Source organism: Mustela lutreola, chromosome 1, assembly GCF_030435805.1.
Source record: "Mustela lutreola isolate mMusLut2 chromosome 1, mMusLut2.pri, whole genome shotgun sequence".
NCBI lineage: Eukaryota > Metazoa > Chordata > Mammalia > Carnivora > Mustelidae > Mustela > Mustela lutreola.
This window is the reverse complement of record NC_081290.1, coordinates 191,786,719-191,805,347: the sequence shown is the minus strand read 5'-3', so window position 1 is coordinate 191,805,347 and position 18,629 is coordinate 191,786,719. Positions and strand designations below refer to the sequence as shown.

At 48.6% G+C, this 18,629-nt stretch overlaps 1 protein-coding gene across 5 annotated transcripts in view; it reads right to left on the bottom strand.

The window, feature by feature from the left end:
• The window catches only part of GRIK4 (glutamate ionotropic receptor kainate type subunit 4), a 411,978-nt gene that overhangs the window by 127,680 nt on the left and 265,669 nt on the right, over positions 1-18,629 (bottom strand). For all 5 annotated transcript variants that reach the window (XM_059183457.1, XM_059183459.1, XM_059183458.1 and 2 more), the window contains 2 exons: positions 17,117-17,295; positions 12,853-12,906 (listed from right to left, as the gene is read on the bottom strand). In XM_059183457.1, the coding sequence (XP_059039440.1) occupies positions 12,853-12,906; positions 17,117-17,295 (233 nt within the window). The remainder of the gene's footprint in view (positions 1-12,852; positions 12,907-17,116; positions 17,296-18,629) is intronic.

Here is an 18,629-nt window from a genome sequence, read left to right as displayed (position 1 = left end):
AGGTGACATGGGCTGGGCCCGGGAGAGAGGAGGGCTCTTGCTGGGCAAGGGGAAGTGAAAGACCCACCTGGCTCACAAGTCAGGTGTGCTGCCCCACCTCGGGGACCTGGACTCTAGGGGGCACTGGAGGACACGGAAAAGCCACGGAGAGGAAAGTCCCCTCCTCTACATGGAAAATGCTGGCCTGGAGAAGTCCCTCGGCCAGTCATCAAATATTCGTCCAGTCCACAGAGGCAGTAACACATCAGGGTTGAGAGGTCTTTGGAGACCCTCTAGGTCATTGCCAGGGGAGAGAGAACTTGTTCAGAGTTACACGCATGGTCAATCAGCGGGGCAGCCGAGACAAGACCCTGGGCCTGTCAATACGAGGCTAAGAAGCCCAGCAGCTCTGCAGGAGTCCTGTGACCTGCACCTTGCTTTGCTGGCTCCGGCTCCATCCCTCTCCACCCCCGCACCCCCACCTGCTCCAGCCCCAGCCCCGCTCCTGTGCTCTAGCTCTGACCCACCCTGTACCTCTGCCCCCATGTCCCTCCCCCATTCTCATCTCTAATCATCCTTCAATAAATGATTAAAGGAGACCCTGTCTGTGAACCTTTCTCATGCTCCCACGGAGGCCCTAAATGCTCCCTTCTCTGGCCTTCCACACCTCGCATTGACAGCCAGAGCTCTCCCAGCCCCATCACGCTGCTGCTGGCATTCCCCCAGCACACAGTAGGCACTTCATAAATCTTAGCTGCATACGTATGGTTGGCTTAAGCATTTTGCGGAGGTAAGTCACTAAATCATGGCTGGCTAAGCACTTTATAATCCTATAACTTGGGCCAAGGGGCTTCTAGCAGCCAGACACAGTTTTCCCAAGTGCAAACGTAAAGAATAATTCTTTAATCAATACTTCCTGAATCTCCTTCTAATTCTCCCTGCCATTTCTCCTTCTGAATACACCCCCTCCCTACCAATGAGCTAGCTTGGAGAACAGACCCAGGAGGGTTGGCAGCCAGAGAGCACAAATTTGGATGGAGAGTTTGTCCTTTAGATGCTGGTGTACCCGTGTAGGGGACCCGGAGAGATCTGTTCCTGCCAGACCTGCTACCTCATAGGGTTTGCATCTGGTGTGGGGGAGGGGAAGGTGTTGGAGGCCCAGACGGAGCTTTCACTCACTCCATTACTCTTTTCTTCATTACCCTAAAAACATATTTATTCACCAAAGTGTACAGTATTATACAGAGTGGTTCTCCTAAAAGGCTCAATAAAGGTGAAGAATGTAGATAGACTTAATAATTTTACAGTGAATCACTCTTTAGAATCAATTGTTCTGACACTAGAAAGTTGTCTGAGGATGCACTGTAGCCGTGGGCTAGCTGTGTGTGTGTGTGTGCGCACGCGCGCCATGTATGTGTGCGTAGCAAGGTGAGTACATGTCTATGCACGTGTGTGAACACGTGTGGTGTGTGCTTTCAGAAAAGACTGCAAGCTATGGGAGGGGCGGGAGCACCATGGGAACCGTAGTTCTAACCAGGTGAGAGGCCAATTTGGAAATGTTTCTGATACTAGCTTTGGGGTTTTAGAAAACTAGAGGCAGGAAGTCGGGAAACTGAGGTCTAAAGATGGAAATCCCCCACAGGGAAGTGGGCAGGCCCACTGAGGATGAGGAACCCTCCATCACTAAATGATGTTATAAGATTTGTTATTCCCATTTCACGAAAGGAATGACTGAGATTCCAACCGGTGAATAACGTGCCCCGTGGACCTCCAACGCCTGGTGGGGCCGGGCTGCAAACTCCCGTCCTCTCTGACCTGAGACCCTGGCTGCCTCCCTTAAGCCATATTTCCGTCCTTTCTATCCACCCAAGCTCATATGCCAAACGGCATATGGGGACGGCAGACAGGACCAGATAATTTCATAACGACCTTGAAACCACGAAGGAGAGGTTTGGTCCCAAAGACCATCGTGTTCCGGCTCCAGGGCTCAGGTGGCCTGAAGAGGCCACTTGCCCAAGGCTGGCCTGGACATGGTGTGGCCAGGACAGAAAGCAGCCCAATCAGTGCACACAGCACAATCAGCTGGGTTACCTTTATACTCTTCAGCCTCTTCCTACCCCAGTGTTCAATCTTGGTGCCCACCTTGGGGCTCAGGTCTTGATACTACTCCACTCATCAGAACTCCCTGGAATGCTGTCTCTTGGGCCCTGAACTAAAGCACACTTGAGCATCCTGCACGCTCTTACTTTCAAGTCTGGCCAGCCCAGAATGGAGGAAGGGCATCATACCAGACTAAGTAGTTACCCTATGGGCTATGAAAGTGTGGAGGCATCTCAGCAAAGGGGACACTGAGCCCAACCCTCCTGGGCTGAGCTGCAGACCTCTGTGCTCATGGGCTTCGTGGGATGTACTGACTTCCTTCTGGATGCAAGGAGATAAGCCATCTCACCTGACCAGCCCTCCTGGTCCAACAACCTTACCCTGTTAGGAACTGTTCCCTTCATTGACTCAGTAAGTATTTATTGAGCACCTACTATGTGCCAGTAGGCACCTGGAGTTCAGGGATCAACAAGACAGACTTGGTCTCACTTTCATGAAGTTCTAAGTCTGGTGGAGGGGTCAGATACAGAAGAAAGAATTCGCACTTGAGATGAATGCTATAGAACACAGCACACAGGGTGGTGGGACAGTATCACAGAGGACCCAGCCTAGTGTGGTGTTGGAGGAGACTGCTTGAGGTAGTGACATTAAATAAGACCCGAGAGATGACTATGTCTGGCTCGCCAACGAAGGAGCAGAAGGGATAGATGGTGAGCATGCTCCCTTCCTCTGGTTTCTCTCGTCCCCATCTGCCCTGGCTCCCCTTTCTATAATAATTTTAGCAATTTCAATTACTTATGGCTAATCTCTCTGATAGACCTTTAGAAAAATAAACATAGGCTTGGTCTGCTTGACAATAAAATGAACCCAGAGGAGAAAAATTGGCTGTGTAGATTCATTCTGCCCAAACGAGACAGAGATGGGGCAGAGAAAGGTTACATTCTGCAGGACTCACTGGGACCCGGCTACTCTTTAGGGGTCCGAGGACCTATCAGCTGAACAGAAACCACCCCCATGGTCCATGCGGGCCCTCCAATTTCATGGCCATCCCCTGTCCCCATCTCCAAGAAACGTTCTCTATCCGAGGGTGCTGTGCAATGAAATGCCCCAACAGGGTGTAGGATAACCCCAGTTGAGGGCTGAAAAGACCCTGAGAGGTCACCCGACACAACCCATTTTACAGATGATTAAATGAAGCCCAGCAAGGGGCAATGGTTTGCCTAGACCAGTGCGACAGATGGAAGCAGTTGGGGTCCCTGTCTGGAGATAGAAGCCGCAGCTTCCTCACTGCCTGTCCCCTAGAAGATGAGGCCTCCCGCTGCTGTAACCCTTCCCCATGCCTTCCATCATGGCACAGCCAGCACCTGGGCCCTTCTCTCTAGACTCCCCAAGGGAAAAACTCTGCAGGGCTCGCCGCCTCTCTCCACACCCCACAAATGGCAGCCTGGCCTCTGGCACAATCATGGTTCCCCGAATACCAAGTCCTGGGCCCTGCCTGGGGCATGACAGTGAAGGAGCTGTCCCAGCACCCAGCTGGCTGTGCCACCGGCAACACCTGCCAGCCCAGGAGGCAAACCTCCTGCCTCCAGGGCCCAATGACTTCCTGCCTTCCGTTGACATTTCACCGCTTCTGACCCTTAACCTTAAATCTCGACGCTTCTCCCCACCAAGGCGGTAGCTCCTGCCTTTGGCACGGGGCCCATCTGTACTCTCTGACAATAGATTAGGGTGATTTTATCTTTTCTATTAGGCAGTGATTGCAAGTCTCCCCGGGTTCATTAGTAGCTGGCTAATCCCTCCAGATTTATTAGCTCCAACTGTGTCTCCTCCTTCACCCCCTCTCTTCGGATGGCATCTCTGCTGTCTCAGAGGCCAACTGGGCTTTGCCCAAAGGCCCTTAATTCCTCGTATCCTCTATCCAAACTCCCATCAGTCTTGTAGAACAGCAGTTCCCCCACCAAAGCCCGAGGCCGAATGGAGGACAGAGACTCCTTCCACACTCAGGCGCGGAACACGCTCAGAGAATCTATAACCATCTCAGGCCTGCCCCACCAGAGGGGCAGACCCATCCGTGTATTAGAGAGCTGATACCCTTACATCGAGGTGCTAATCAGACTTCCACAGACAGGATCAGTTGACCTCTAAACAGACTTGCCAGGGCTTAGCGCGCTAATTGCTTTCCCGGCACACATGAGAGAGATGCGTGACAATGATTAATAATTTAATAACGTGGCGGTATTGCTAACTGATCACCAAGCCTATTTTCTTTTCTGCTTGGGTACACAGTAGACTGTATTTTCCAACGGCCCCCTTCCAGGGAGGGGCAGGCTTGTGACCGAGGGCTAGGCAATGGAGTCATGAGGGGAGAAAAATACTATGTGCTGCTCCCAGGCCTGGACCATAATATCCTCCTGGGTCTGACCCTCCACGGTTTTCTCCCATTCCTGGCCTCTAAGAGGACCTATTTATAAGCCAGAAGAAACCTAGGCCTCCGCATGACATAATGAAAGGCTGCCCATTGATCAGGAACACCCTTTCGGGACGTGAGTTGAATGAGAAATATACTTCCATTGCGTAAAGCCAAGACATTGGAGGGTTTATCTGTTATGGTAGTTGGCATTACCTACCAGATCCAAAGTGTTATCAATAGCTAATTTTTAAAATAAATTTATTTTTTAAATTAACATATAATGTATTATTAGCCCCAGGGGTACAGGTCTGTGAATCGCCAGGTTTACACACTTCACAGCACTCACCGTAGCACATACCCTCCCCAATGTCCATAACCCTACCTCCCTTCTCCCAAGCCCCCTCCCCCCAGCAACCCTCAGTTTGTTTTGTGAGATTAAGAGTCTCTTATGGTTTGTCTCCCTCCCAATCCCATTTTGCTTCTCAATAGCTAAATGTTAATTTTACCAAAAAATTTTTGAAATGGATATTATTATTTCCATTTTACACATGAAGAAACCGAGTTCCCCAGAGTTTCAGGGCCGCACAACTAGGAAGCTCCTGACCTGGGGGTTTTCACCAGGTCTGACTGGGTTGTTACACGCTGGCTACTTTCTTTCATTACAAAGCTTCTGCATCAGCTTGACTCTCAACTTCAGCCATGGGGTCCTGCCTCTTTTGATCTGCAAACTCCAAACAGAAAGGAGAAACACATCTGACTGCGTCACACCCGTTAGGACAGAGATTATTAAAAAATAAAAACAAGTATTGGTGAGGATAGGGAGGACCCAGATCTCTCACACATTGCTGGTGGGAATGTAAAATGGCACAGCCGCTCTGGAAAACAGTATGGTGGTAGCTTGGAAATTAAGCACAGAATTACCATAGGATCCAGCATCTCCATTCCTAGGTATATGCCCCAAAGGACTGAAAGCAGGGACTCAAACAGGTATTTGTAGACTCACATTCATAGCAGAATTATCCATGATAACCAAAAGGGGAAGGAACCCAAGTGTCTCCTGATGAATGAATGGGAACGCATATAGTGGAATGTTAGTCTTAAAAAGGAAGGAAATGCTGATACATGAATGAACCTTGAAGACTTTATGCCAAGTGAAATAAGCCATACACAAAAGGACAAATTTTGCGTATTTCCACCGAAAGGTACTCAGAATAGGCACATTCATAGGGACAGATGATCGTCAGCCGTCGGGAAGAAGGGATGGGTGTTGAATGGCTGCAACATTTCAGCTCAGGAAACTGAAAAGAGTTCTGGAAAGGGGTGGTGGTAATGGCTGCAGAACTTACTACTTATTATGACTGATAGATATGCTTAAAAATGGTTAAAATGGTCAGTTTTACGTTATGTATATTTTAGATAAAGAATAAAGAATTAAGAATAAATAAAGAATTAAGTTTTGCTGCATGTTATCACATGCATGAACCTGGAAAACAGGACGCTAAGTGAAATAAGCCAGATACCAAAGGACAAATATTGTCTGACTCCACTTTTATGAAATACCTAAGGCGAGGCAAATGTGTAGAGACAGAAACCCGATAGGAGGTTATCAGGGGCCAGGAGGAGGGGGATGGGAAGTTACTGCTCCATGGATGTCAGGTTTCTGTTTAGGGTAATGAAAAAATTATAGAAATAGGGATGCTGGTCAGATAACCCTGTGAATGCAATTAATGCCACTGAACCATAAACTTATAAATAGTTAAAATGGCAAATCAAATGTTATATATGCTTCATCCCACTAAGAACTTTCAGAAAACGAAGAAAGAAAGAAATCTGGATAAAGGCAGGAAACAGTTTTCAGATTGCTCATGCATCTGTGTCTTTGCGGACTCTCAAGCGTCATTTTCTTGGTTGTCTTGCTTTGCCCCCTGTTTGGGCCTGAACTCTTGACCCTCACCTTGGTGTACCTGCCATGAATTGCTTCCCTCTGGGTTCCTGTCCGGATCACTGACCAAATGTACATCGTGGCTCTTAGTTTACCATTAAAGTTGTCTCTAAGGTCACCAATCCCCTGTCCTGAGGTCCCACCTTAGCCGGGTACCTTCAGAGGCTCCTTGCCACCTGTTGATCAGAGACTCACTCTGCTGGGGTTGAGTCCTGACCCAACAAAACCAGAAGCAGGGCAAGAAGCTGTTTTTCCCACTGAACCTCTGAAACCAGTGCAAACCACCCCAAATCCCATTTCAAAATAGATGTATAGGGTGCCTGGGTGGCTCATTGGGTTGAGCCTCAGCCTTCGGCTTGGGTGGTGATCCCAGGGTCCTGGGATTGGGTCCCGCATTGGGTTCTCTGCCTACTTGTGATCTCTCTTTGTATGTTAAGTGAATAAATAAAATCTTAAAAAAAAAATAGATGTATAAAAAAGATGCTAAACATCTGTTCACTCAGCTAACTTTGGCCCCCTTCCTCTTGTCAGTTACCCCTGACCACCAAAGCTCAGGGCGGGCATCCTCACTCTCCTGCTGGACAGAGAGAAAAATGGTCCGTCTAGAGGGTCAACTGAATTGAAGGTTTAGAAGTTTGACTCATGATGGAGATTTTTCTCCCAACTCTTATAATGGGTAATTAACTGATTAAACTTCAGAGCAATCAATTGGATTTATTTATTACAGATGCCCTAAATCAACTGGCCTTCTTTTTCAAATGAAAATAAATTTTTTTAAATTTTCATGGAAATGTAATTGATATATAAAATTAGATTAGTTTCAGATGTATGGCATAGTGATTCGACAATAACATATATTATGAAATGCTCACCACGGCAAGTATAGTCACCATCTGTCACCATACAAAGTTATTATACTATTATTGACTACATTCCCTATGCTGTACTTTTTATCCCTGTAACTTGTTTTTTTCATAACTGAAAGTTTGTAACATCTTAATCCCCTTCATACATTTCACCCATCCCCCCGTGGCCCCCCTCTCTGGCGCCCATCAGTTCCTTCTCTATGTTTGAGTCTCTTTTTTTGGTCATTGTTGTTGTTCATTTGTTTTGTTTTTCAGGTTCCACATGCAAATAGAATCATGTAATATTTGTCTCTGTCTGACTTATTTCACTCAGCATAATACCGTCTGGTCCATCCATGACCCATGTTGTCACAAATGGTAAGGTCTCATTCTTTTTTATGCCAAGTAATAGGCCATTACACATGTTCATACACACACACCACATCTTCTTTATCCACTCATCTATCGATGGACACTTGGGCTGCTTCCATATCTTGGCTAGTGCACGTAATGCTGCTTAAACATAGAGCGTGCATATATCTTTCTGAATTAGCGTTTTTGTTTTCTTTGGGTAAATATACCCAGAAATGGAATTACTGGACCGAATGGCACTTAGGCAGGCCGCAGTCACGTGGTAAGGTGCTCAGCATCACTCATCCTCAAGGCAACGCAAATCAAAACCACAATGAGATACCACTTCATGCCTGTCAGAATGGCTAGAATCAAAAAGACAAGAAATCACAAGTGTTGGGGAGTCTGTGGAGAAATTGGAACCCTCCTGCACTGCTGGTGGGAACGTAATGGGTGCAGCCCCTCTGCAAAACAGTACGGCGGTTCCTCAGAAAACTAAAAACAGAGGTGTTGATCTGCCTTCTTAATGCCTGGGTGGGAATGAAGAATGAGAACGACACACACGAACCCTACTCTGGTCAGTTCAGTCAGGCATAACGCCTAAACTACTAAGTTTGAGTCATTCTCGGAAAATCAGTCGGATGGCATGGTGAGAGTCACTTTTACAGGCCGTTAGAGGCTGCACAGAAAAATTAGTATCTCTTGTTCTTTTTAGCACAGGGGAAGCACAAATAGGACTTCATAAATAATATCTCCTCCTTACTAAATTTGTATTATGAGCCAGGTGCGGCACAGATACCATCTCTTGAGGCACGTGTTAATAGTGTCCACTTACAGACGAGGTCTCTGAGGTTCAGAGACGTTAAGTTATTCACACAGGATCACACAGCCGGTAGCTAGTCAAAGCAGAGTTCTGAATCACGTCTACCAAATACAAAGGCCCCTGCCTTTCCAGCTCACGTGTAAGCTTTCAAAAAACTAATCTAAACACCCGCCGCATCACTGTGGCAGAAATCAGAGAGCTGGGCCGTGATGGCTATCCCTGAAGAATTCAAAGAAATAAAGAAATATTAACGTGTGGGCAGCATCTGTATGTGGTGGTAGGTGGGGCAGGAACGAGGCCCCTCCCTCTCCGTTTCCAGACTCCCAGGTCAATTAGGAAGGAAGAATGGACTTACAAGTAGTTTCTTTCCTCTTAATAGGGGCCTGTCCTTTCCAGAAAGTCAAAGCATTAACAAGAGGCTTCCAGAAAATCCTCCCACTGACTGATTTTTGCAGTGGCCCTGCTTCTATTTTCCCGAGTGTTACTCAACCATCAGCATTCATACAGTGACTGTTTTGACTTCTCCTCGCAAACTTACAAACTGTGTGAGCCCTAGTAATTCTAGGTTCAAAGAACTCTCTGGCTGAGGCATGCTCCCAGAGCTCAGCTTGTTCACTTCCATGCCGCCAGAAAAGGAGAAAGCTCTTTGAAACCTGAACGTATCACCGTGTTATTAAAAAAAAAAAAAAAAAAAAAAAAATACGCCTTAGAAACCCATAGTACTTTTCAATTTATGATGCATTTTTACCTATCCTTACAATGACCTTGTAAGATTTTAAGATTTTCCCCCCATTTAAGATTTTCCAAATGAGAAAATGGGCTCAGAGAGTCTGTGCGACTTCCCCAAAGCCACACAGCGTGTAAGGCAGAATGGGACGTTGACCTGGGTCTCTTGACTTCATAGGCCTGTACTTTTTCCCACTAGATAAATCATCACACGCGTTATTATCAGTCCTGAGAAGGTTGGGGGGGGGGGTGCTTTCTTCAAAATCTCCAAGCCAAGCATCTCCAGCTTATTCTAGGGACTGTCCTGGGAGTTCACATTCCTTCCTGCGGCTTAGCTTTGTCCTCCTCTGCTGACGGGGTTGCCTAAGGGGTTGCCTAACGTGTGCGGCGCCCCTGGCCTGCCTCTCCCCTCTGCTCCCCTCAGCATCCCACGGGGGTGGGGGTGGGGGCCAGATGGAGCCCGATTGTACTTGAATCTCCTTTACCTGCTTCAGCCAACTTGCCCGGGCTTCCCCAGACATCTCCTTACTTTAAGCAAATGCTCCTGAGGTGCTCTGGGACTCATCGAATCCTTTTCTCCCTTTTTACATGTTAATGCTCTGATTTACAGCAGCAGCAGCAAAGGATAGAAAAATAAATAAATAAATAAATAAATAAGCAAACAAAGAAATTCCTTCTGTTTTCCATTTTGCGGGGTAGCAGCGGGGAGGAGGCGGGAGGGGGACTTCTGGGGTGCTGCTTGGGTTCTATTTTGGGATCTGGGTACTGCTTACACAGGTGTGCTCCCTTGGAAAACGTTCCCCGGGCTGCGCACAAATGATCTGTGTATGTATGCTAGAATTCAAGTAAAAATTCCAGCAACGGAGCTGGTAGATTTGTGGCGGTGGTGGCCTTGAGAAGGAGGGAATGCTGAATGGCTCTCTGGCAAGCCTGTTGTGGGGGCGATGAGGGAACAGAAGGCTTGCTGAGGATAAAGCAGAAACCAACACCCTGCAACCTTCCCCCACCCCCACTCCTGGGTGGGACAAATGTGACGTTCTTTAGGAACCTCCCAAATATCTTAATGTTAATACCTTGTTAAGGGGGCACCTGAGTGGCTCAGAGGGTTAAAGCCTCTGCCTCTGACTTAGGTTGTGATCCTGGGGTCCTGGTATTGAGCCCCTCATCAGACTCTCTGCTCCGCAGGAAGCCTGCTTCCTCCTCTCTCTCTCCCTGCCTCTATGCCTACTTGTGATCTCTGTCAAATAAATAAATAAAATCTTAAAAACAAACAAACAAACAAAAAACACCTTGCTAAGAAGGGGAAAAGGACCTTGACAATGGCAAGGCCTCTGGTATCTGGTATCCCTAGGTCTTCTTTAGCATATGAAAGTTGGAGTGAAACCTCCCTTTTTCCTAACCTCCCCCAACACCATAATAGGTAACCTGCCACCCACAACCCCTGGGCAGCAGCTCTTTCTGCCCACGGGTCCTGTCCCCATGCTTTAATAAACCACCATTTTGCACCAAAGATGTCTCAAGAATTCTTTCTTGGTCGTCGGCTCTGGACGCCCATGAACTTCCCTTATATTCTAAGACTTCATCAGGGGGAGTCCCTACACCAGAAAAGAAGCTACACTCCATTCCTCTAAGATGGCTCCACTCAGAACAGAGGCCTCAGCATGCTTCAGGATGAACCATTCCACAGCAACCCCAAGAAAGGGCCGTTCTGGGTGCCTGGGTGGCTCAGTGGGTTAAAGCCTTTGCCTTCCAGGATCCCAGGTCATGATCCCAGGATCCTGGGATCGAGCCAGGCATCGGCATCGGCACTGGCATCGGGCTCTCTGCTCAGTGGGGAGCCTGCTTCCCTCCCCCCCTCTCTGCCTACTTGTGATCTTTGTCGTATAAATAAATAAAATCTTTTTTTAAAAAAAAAGAAAGAAAGAAAGAGCCATTCATAAAAACCTACAGCTGGAAATGAACAAGGATCAGAGGGTCCCAGCCCATCTCTTTGGACAGGACTGTCCTTGCCCGGGCAGGCCATTCCAGAAGACCTGGTCCCTCCATGCAGGGACGGACACTGCACCATCTCCTCGGTCGCCCTATCACACATGCTGACCCCAGAAAGTCATAATTTCTCAAGAACATTTCTCATTCTAAGATTTAAGAGTCAAGAGGTTGTATTCTGCTTCCTAACTTAGCAAGGATCTTAAAACTAATGGATATCTGCCTTAAGTCCTCTACAGAGGTAACTTGCAAGGGTGGAGTGTCAATAGATAAGCGAATGGTCATTAATTGGCATAGGCCCATCCTGGGAGTGGCCCTTACGTCTGAAATGACTCCCTGTTTCCTGGACAGCCCATGTCCTTTCAAACCACCATGTGGATATTCTTAACCCAGAATGCTCTTCCCTTCTTTATTTAGGAAACACCACCCCCCACAATGAGGGCATAACCTAAAGGTCTCTTCTTTGGTAAAGCCTTTCCTGACTGCTCCAGGATCTGGAACATTCTGTACACACGTCTAGTAGAATTTGCCACTTTGCACTACAACAAGTATTTTTAATTTTTCCAAGGCAGGTTTTGTTCCTTATTCCCATTTTAATCCCTAATGCCTGGTCCCATTCCTGTTAGTTAAGAGGTGCTCAGAAGCATGTCACCATGGAGGGGCCACTGCTTTAAGTAATCTTGACATCTCATGCATTTATAAAATAAACCCTTCTCCAAAGGATTGTTTCTAACAGCCAAACACAGGAAACAACCAAAATGTCTCTTAAAAGATGGATGGTTAAGCAAACTGTGGTATACCTATACCAAGAAATAATGACTCAGCCACAAAAAGGAACAAACTACTGATTCAGGCAACAACTCAGGTGGTCTCAAGGGCATTACACTGTGTAACAAAGGTCAGATACTGCATGCTTCCATTTATATAACATTCTAGAAAGGAAAAAAGTGTCAAAATGGAGAATGGATGAGTGGTGGTTAAGGATTCAGGATAGTGGGGGGAAGGGCCACGGGTGAGACCATAAAATGGTGGCACAAGGGAGATCTCTGTGGTGACGAGATGGTGTTGTCCTGGTTCCAACGGGATTGACACACATCTACACAGGATGGACAGATCTGAGGTTTGGATATTCTGGTTTTGATTCCCTATGACCATTACGTAAGATGTAACTACTGGAGGAAATGCGGTTGAAGGCACCACGCTCTACTATCTTCGCAACTCCTGTGAATCTACAATCATTTCAAGTAAAAAGTCATAACATTTTTTTTTTTAAACCAGTTCCCCAAGGTTCCCTCTATTCTCTGAGTGTGTATCCTTCACAATGACCATGCCCATTTCTTAGTATGTTACAGCTTCAAAATGCTTCCATGGAGATTAAACTATGCCATTTCAAAATGACAGCAACTCTACGACATCTGCGCTCTTACCCCAATCAGTGCAAGGTAGCCGGCGGCGTGTGGATGGAGGCATTAGATTCCCCAAATTCCCGTCCTCCCAAGGCCAAGAGTTGTTCAGATGGGAAGCCCAGGTGCTCCTGGACTTCCACGTTTCTAGAATATCCTGCCTCTCTGGTTGACTTCTGCTCCTCTGCTCTGATTCCCTCCATGTCCCAAGCTTCATTCCATCATACCCCACTGATCCTAGTTATTGATACTCTATGGCAAGGAGGTGAGCTGTGAAAATGTCTTACCAGATTAGTGAAGATGTATGTGTAATAGGCCGACACCATCCCTAGTTCAGCTGCCTGCAAAGGGAAGACATAGAGATTAGACAGAAAACAAAAACTCACTGGGAGTGAGTGAGCAGTGAGGGTTCCAAGCGTCCACCATTTGTCTGACCCACCACCCTTTGGTTCTTAAGCTGCCCTTGACTTTGGGAGGATGAAGAACAGAAACACTGGCCTCTAAAGTCAGGTATCTCCACCACCACCCCAGCTTTCCACCCCTGCAGTGACACTCGTAGAAGGTGATATTCTCATGCCTAACACATTCCCATGGATACAACCAGATATTATGGAAACCAAAATGACTTTCAGGGAAATGAAGCAAATAATAAAACAGACAAAAATAATTATCTGCCAAACTATTAGCAGTAACAGTGGCTACCATGTACCCATTGTTTAGCATGGGCGAGGCGCTAGAGAGCATCTCACTTGGGCTAAGTCGATGAGGTAGGCCTATCACTCTTCCACCTCTCATCTGACTGTGGAAGAATCTCGAAACACCAAAAGGCTTTGTAACTTGCAAAGACCACATGTCTCCTAAGTGGGGAAAGATGAAATTAAAGCCAGGCCGCCTAATTTCAGTCCTTTTAACCTAACTGTCCTCTCCCCGGAGGACCGTGGTGTTGATGGAAGTCCCGACAGCTCTGTTAGGGGCTGAGGCAGAGACAGGAGAGTCTGCGGGTTACAAGCGATTCCCAAATTAATTCAACCCTTGTCAAAGGCAAGCGAGCAAGACTCATCAGAGTCTTTGAATCTGCAGTAATGTAGGAAACAAGCGAATCATTTGCAAACTTTGGTCCTTTATTAGTAGTAAGGAACAAGCTGCCGGTGACATGCCTCACCCTTGATCACAGCACACCCGCGTGTCATCGTGCCACAGTTGGGAGGCCGCGACATCAGAAGAGCCTCCCTTTTGTCTGATCTTTGCAGCCCTCACAGACACCCCTCACCAACCTCCCCTGTCAGTGTGCCCGACTTTGAGTGTGACAAGTGCTACAGACACCGACAAGTAGATCAGGTAAATAATGAGCTCAGCTCTCCCGGGGACCCTCATGCCTTCTGACAGGCAGATTTTCATCATGTATGCTGCAGCCCCAGGGCCACTGGGAAGCCACTTTTGTCCTGCCCGCTGAGGTGCATGAGGGGAAAACAAGGCCAGGGATGATTACATTTTCCTTTTACAAAGTGTTTACCTCCCAAGGAGCTCCAGTAACTTTGTGAGCCTTCTCACAGGAGCCCTCACAGTTTCCTTGAAGGGCAGTCTGGGTCCTTCTATTGCCACCGCTCTGACAAAAACTGAGGTACAGTAGGGCTCTAGGCCTGGGGCAAGAGGATGCGAGGGTCACAGGGGACTCGAGGCCTCTCTTCTTCCTCCAAAACTACATTTCCCCCTCCACTTCCAAGAGGCCGGTATGGCCTGCTGGCCAGCCCCTCCCATCCCCTCACACTCAACTCTGTCCATAGAAAAGTACCAGTGCCTGTCACCACTGCCTGGATAGGTGGGAACCCCGCTTAACCTGGCGACAGAGAGGGGCTGGGGCCTGGGGTGGGGAGGGGGTACCGTCAGATGCTTAGAACCCATTTGCGAAATCTGCTGCCCAAAGATAAAAGACAAGAGATCCTTGGTTTTTAAGACCTGAGTTCTGGGTAAACACACAGTTTGTTGCCGGAACAGCTGCTCAATAAAGTAGGGGATTACTCTGCAAATCCTTCTGAAATCAAGAGACAGCAGAGCGCTGCCAAGCTCTGCGGCCAGGCTCACGTGGGCGCAGTGAGTCTCCCAGAAGCTCCGTGCGCTCTCTGCTCACACAGCTTCCCACACTGAGTCCAGCCTCCCTGGGGGACTCCCAAGGCTGTGCTGTTAACCAGGCAAGGACGAGCCCGCGGCCCGAGTTCCGGGGCCTGATGTGGGGCCTGCATGCTGGGGGCACCAGGACGTCAGATGCGAACAAAGGGAGCCGGCTTCGAAAGTCTCACTGGTCAGTGATGGGCTTGGTGTGAAGGTCACAAAGGCCAAGGCCAATAGGTGGTCTCAGGAAAGCCTGCTACTGTCCACCCAGCAGAAACAATTGCTATTAATTATCATGACAGGGGGAGTTTTCTTCAAAAACTCAGCCATTAAAACCCAAAAAAAGTGTTGTTAATGAAAATACCCAGTATTGGCAAGGGTACCATAAGATACCTATACGCTGCTGGTGGGAGTATAAATTGTTATGGCCTTTTGAAAAGGCAATCTGGCAAATCATATCAAAATCCTTAAAAGCATGCATCTCTTTAACTGAGTAATTTCACTTCTGGAAATTTATGCTACAAAAATATTCATGAATGTGCATAAAGATTTATGTATAAAGATGCGCATCCTGTATTGTTTATTATAGCAAAAGATTGAAAACAACCTGTATCTCCAACAATAAAGGGATGGTTAAATAAATTACGGCATATCCGTATGATAAGAAATGATGTTGCCATTAAAGTATTTGTAGACAAATATGTAATGACATAAGCAAAATGCAGGGCATATAATTAAGTGAAAAAAAAAAGCAGGTTACAGAAGAGTATGTGCAGGGTGATAATAATTTTGAAAAGAAACAAATGTGTCTATAAAGGCAGAAAGGAGAGACATCAACATTTCACAGTGGCTGTCTCTGGGTGATGGAATGTCTTTCTTTTCCATGTATACCTGTAAGATCCTATCCTATCCTATCCCAAAGTAGAGGCTTATAAGAAAGAAGGGAAAAGCTATAACAATTCTTATTTTCTTCTATGTACTTTTCTGTGCTTTCCAAAATTTCAACAATAGGCGTATTATTTTTTCAAAAAGAGCCCAACCACATAAGCTGGGAGCCATGAACTAGTCCTGAGGTTAACATTATTATTATAAAGGCTGTCCCCAAAATGCTTCCACATGGGGGCAGCTCAGGAAGGCTCTGGCTCCTACAGGGGGCACCGCGCATTCTGTCTGGCCTCTGCAAGGGGAGTGAGACGGGGTCGGGGGGAGGGGGACATGACAACGGAGGACCATTATCTCCCTGTCTATCCCTCATCATCCCTGGGGAGTTGACCTCTTTGAGGTCCTGAAACTTAGAGGATCCCTTCCACTCTTGATGACTTCATCCATCAGAGGCCCAGACACAAAACAAGAGAAAAAAAGAAAATTTCCATTTGAGTGTGTGTGTTGAGTTGCGTACATGCACCCGGACAGATGTGGGTTTGGAGCTGCGGAGAATTACTATAGCAACGGGCTGAAGGGACAGCCCTCGGTACTCAGAGAACTCATTCAAATCTCTTATTAACTCCGAGACAAAAACTAGCTGGGGAGGGGCGGTGTGGGGGGAAGAGGGGGGAGGAAGAGACAATCATCTGAGTGTCTGCCCGGCTCCCCACAGCTTGGCAGAGGTTAAGGAGAAGCCTTGCTCCCCCAGTGGAAGATAGCAGGTTGCGTTTAATGTGCAATTAGGACGGCATTAGAAGAAGCCAGTGTGCCTGGAGGGGCTGGAGGAGCTACGGAGCGGCCTGCAAGCAGGGTCCCTCTATCTGGAATTGCAGGCAGAGCCCAGCCACCAGGCCGGGAGCCGGTGCCTGAGGACGCCGAGGCTGCCCAGCTGGTCCCACGCTGTTTCTCCAGCATGGACTCCTCCTACCCCCTGCCCCGCCACCCCTGACTTTCCAATCTGGGGCCTGCCACCCTGCCCCTGTATTTGCGGTAGACGAAGCTGGTGACCGGCTATCAGAGACAGCAGGTACGCGCCCAGCTCTGCTCCTCGCCATTCATCGCCCAGAGTCCCAGTTTCTTCGCCTGTCCAGGGAAGATGGGGTACGAGCCCCATTTAGGCACTGAGAGGATTAGGCTGGGAAGCCCCACGGCAGCGCTTGGGAAACCAGTACGCTGTGCAGGGAGGACCCAGAGGGCTGACGCTCTGCTGTACACGCTGGTCGGACTGCCCTGGCTGTCCACACCTGGAAATACTTCTATATTCCTTGGCACAGAGCCTTGGCCCCCAAGGGCCGTGGTCCCTCCTGAGACCCCACAGATCCTGGTAGAGAGGGTTCTGGCTGGGGGCTGTGTGGCTGCACCGGGAGGTGATGCTTCTCCAACATCAGCCCCATCTGGCCTTTCCTTTTGGGCGACACCTGAGGCAAGGAGGGAGCGGTGTGCCGGCTCAAGGGGAGGGGGAGGGGGGAGGGACAAGGAGGTTCCGCGCCTACCGCGCCTGCCGGGCCTGGCTCCCACCTTCAGGAGGATGGTGTGGGACATGGAGGCGTTGGCGTGGATGATGATGGTGGCGGTCTTGTCGTCCCGGATCTCCTTGAGGAGCGGGGTGGGGTCCCGGGTGTCATCCAGCATCCGGACTGAAAGGGTGTCCTTGGAGATAAGGAATTGCCGGAGCAGCTTCTCCAGGTTTAAAAGGCCTGGAGGGGAGAGAGGATGAAGGCGCTGAGGGTCCCCGGTACTTCCCTGGGAGACACCGGGACACAGGCAGGATGAGCGAGGCCCTGGGCCAGAGGCTGGGCCATGGGTCTGGCCCCCACTGCTGGTGCAAAGCAGCAGCCCCTTTACCTGAGCAAGCTTCTCAACTTCTGTGGGCTTCTGTATTCCCAGCTTCAGTCAAAAGAATGTTCCTAAGCCCCCGCGCCTCCTCCATCTCCATCAGGAATGTTCTTTTAAACAGAGATTGAGGTCCCTTGACAGGAATGAGAGGATTCCCACTCCTCCCACACAGCACTGCCCAGCGGCCAAGACCTGGGTTCAGAGACCTGGAGGCCTGGTTTTTCCCCCTAACTTGGCTGCTCACACACCAAGTGACCTTCTCACATGGCCACGGCCCTTGGCCTCAGTTTCCTCCTCTGAGAAACGAGAATAAGCCACCAGCTCCCAGGATGTTGCTGAGGATGAAATGAAGGAATCTGTGAATTGCTTAAGCCCGGGCCTCGCCCATCGCAAAGGCCCACAAAGGTCCCATCTAACTCTAGGAAAGCGGGGCCTTTGTTTTCCTCAGGGATGTGGGGGAGCAGTTCCCTCAAGATCACAAGGTCCAGGAAACAGGTCTCACCAAAACCCTTTGAACTCCTCAGAGCATAGTGGTTGCATTAAGACAAGGTATTATTAAGATTATAAGAGCACAGGCTTTGAACTGCGCTCCAATGGCAAGAACGCAGGCTGGGAACAAAAGGAAAATACGGGATCCCCTCCCCGCCCCCACCTCAGCTAACTGCTGTCTAGGAGCAGGGGTGGGAGGAGGGTCTCCAGAATGATGTCACTGAGACACAAGGGTCTTAATTCAGCTTTGCCTCTGAAGAGGCAGGCCAGGAAGAGGGTGGGAGTGGCGGGGAGGGGTGGGGTTGGGGGTGGGAAGGGTCTCTTGGTTAGAGATGGTCTCAACTCCAGTGGAAAGAAAAGTACAGGCATTTGCTCCCAAAAGCAACGACAAGAGTAGGGTTTATTGATTCTTTACGGTGTTCCAGATAATGAGCTAAACCTTCCACATGGCTTGTCCTCAAGTCCTTACAACAATCCTACAACGCATTTTAATCCCACACAGGGGAACAGGAGGTACGAGATGAGTAGCTCCGCACACTGGATGGCAAGGGAAGGGTTGGCTTTCTGAGCCAAGGCCCCCGCGCTCCCGCTCCTGCCCCAGCTACAGCACAGTCATGGTGGGGATGTCTTCCAAATGACCCCGGACTCCTCCCTGCACAGGTTCCTCACCCTCCTGACCCTTGAGTGATGTGGGAAACAAAGGCAG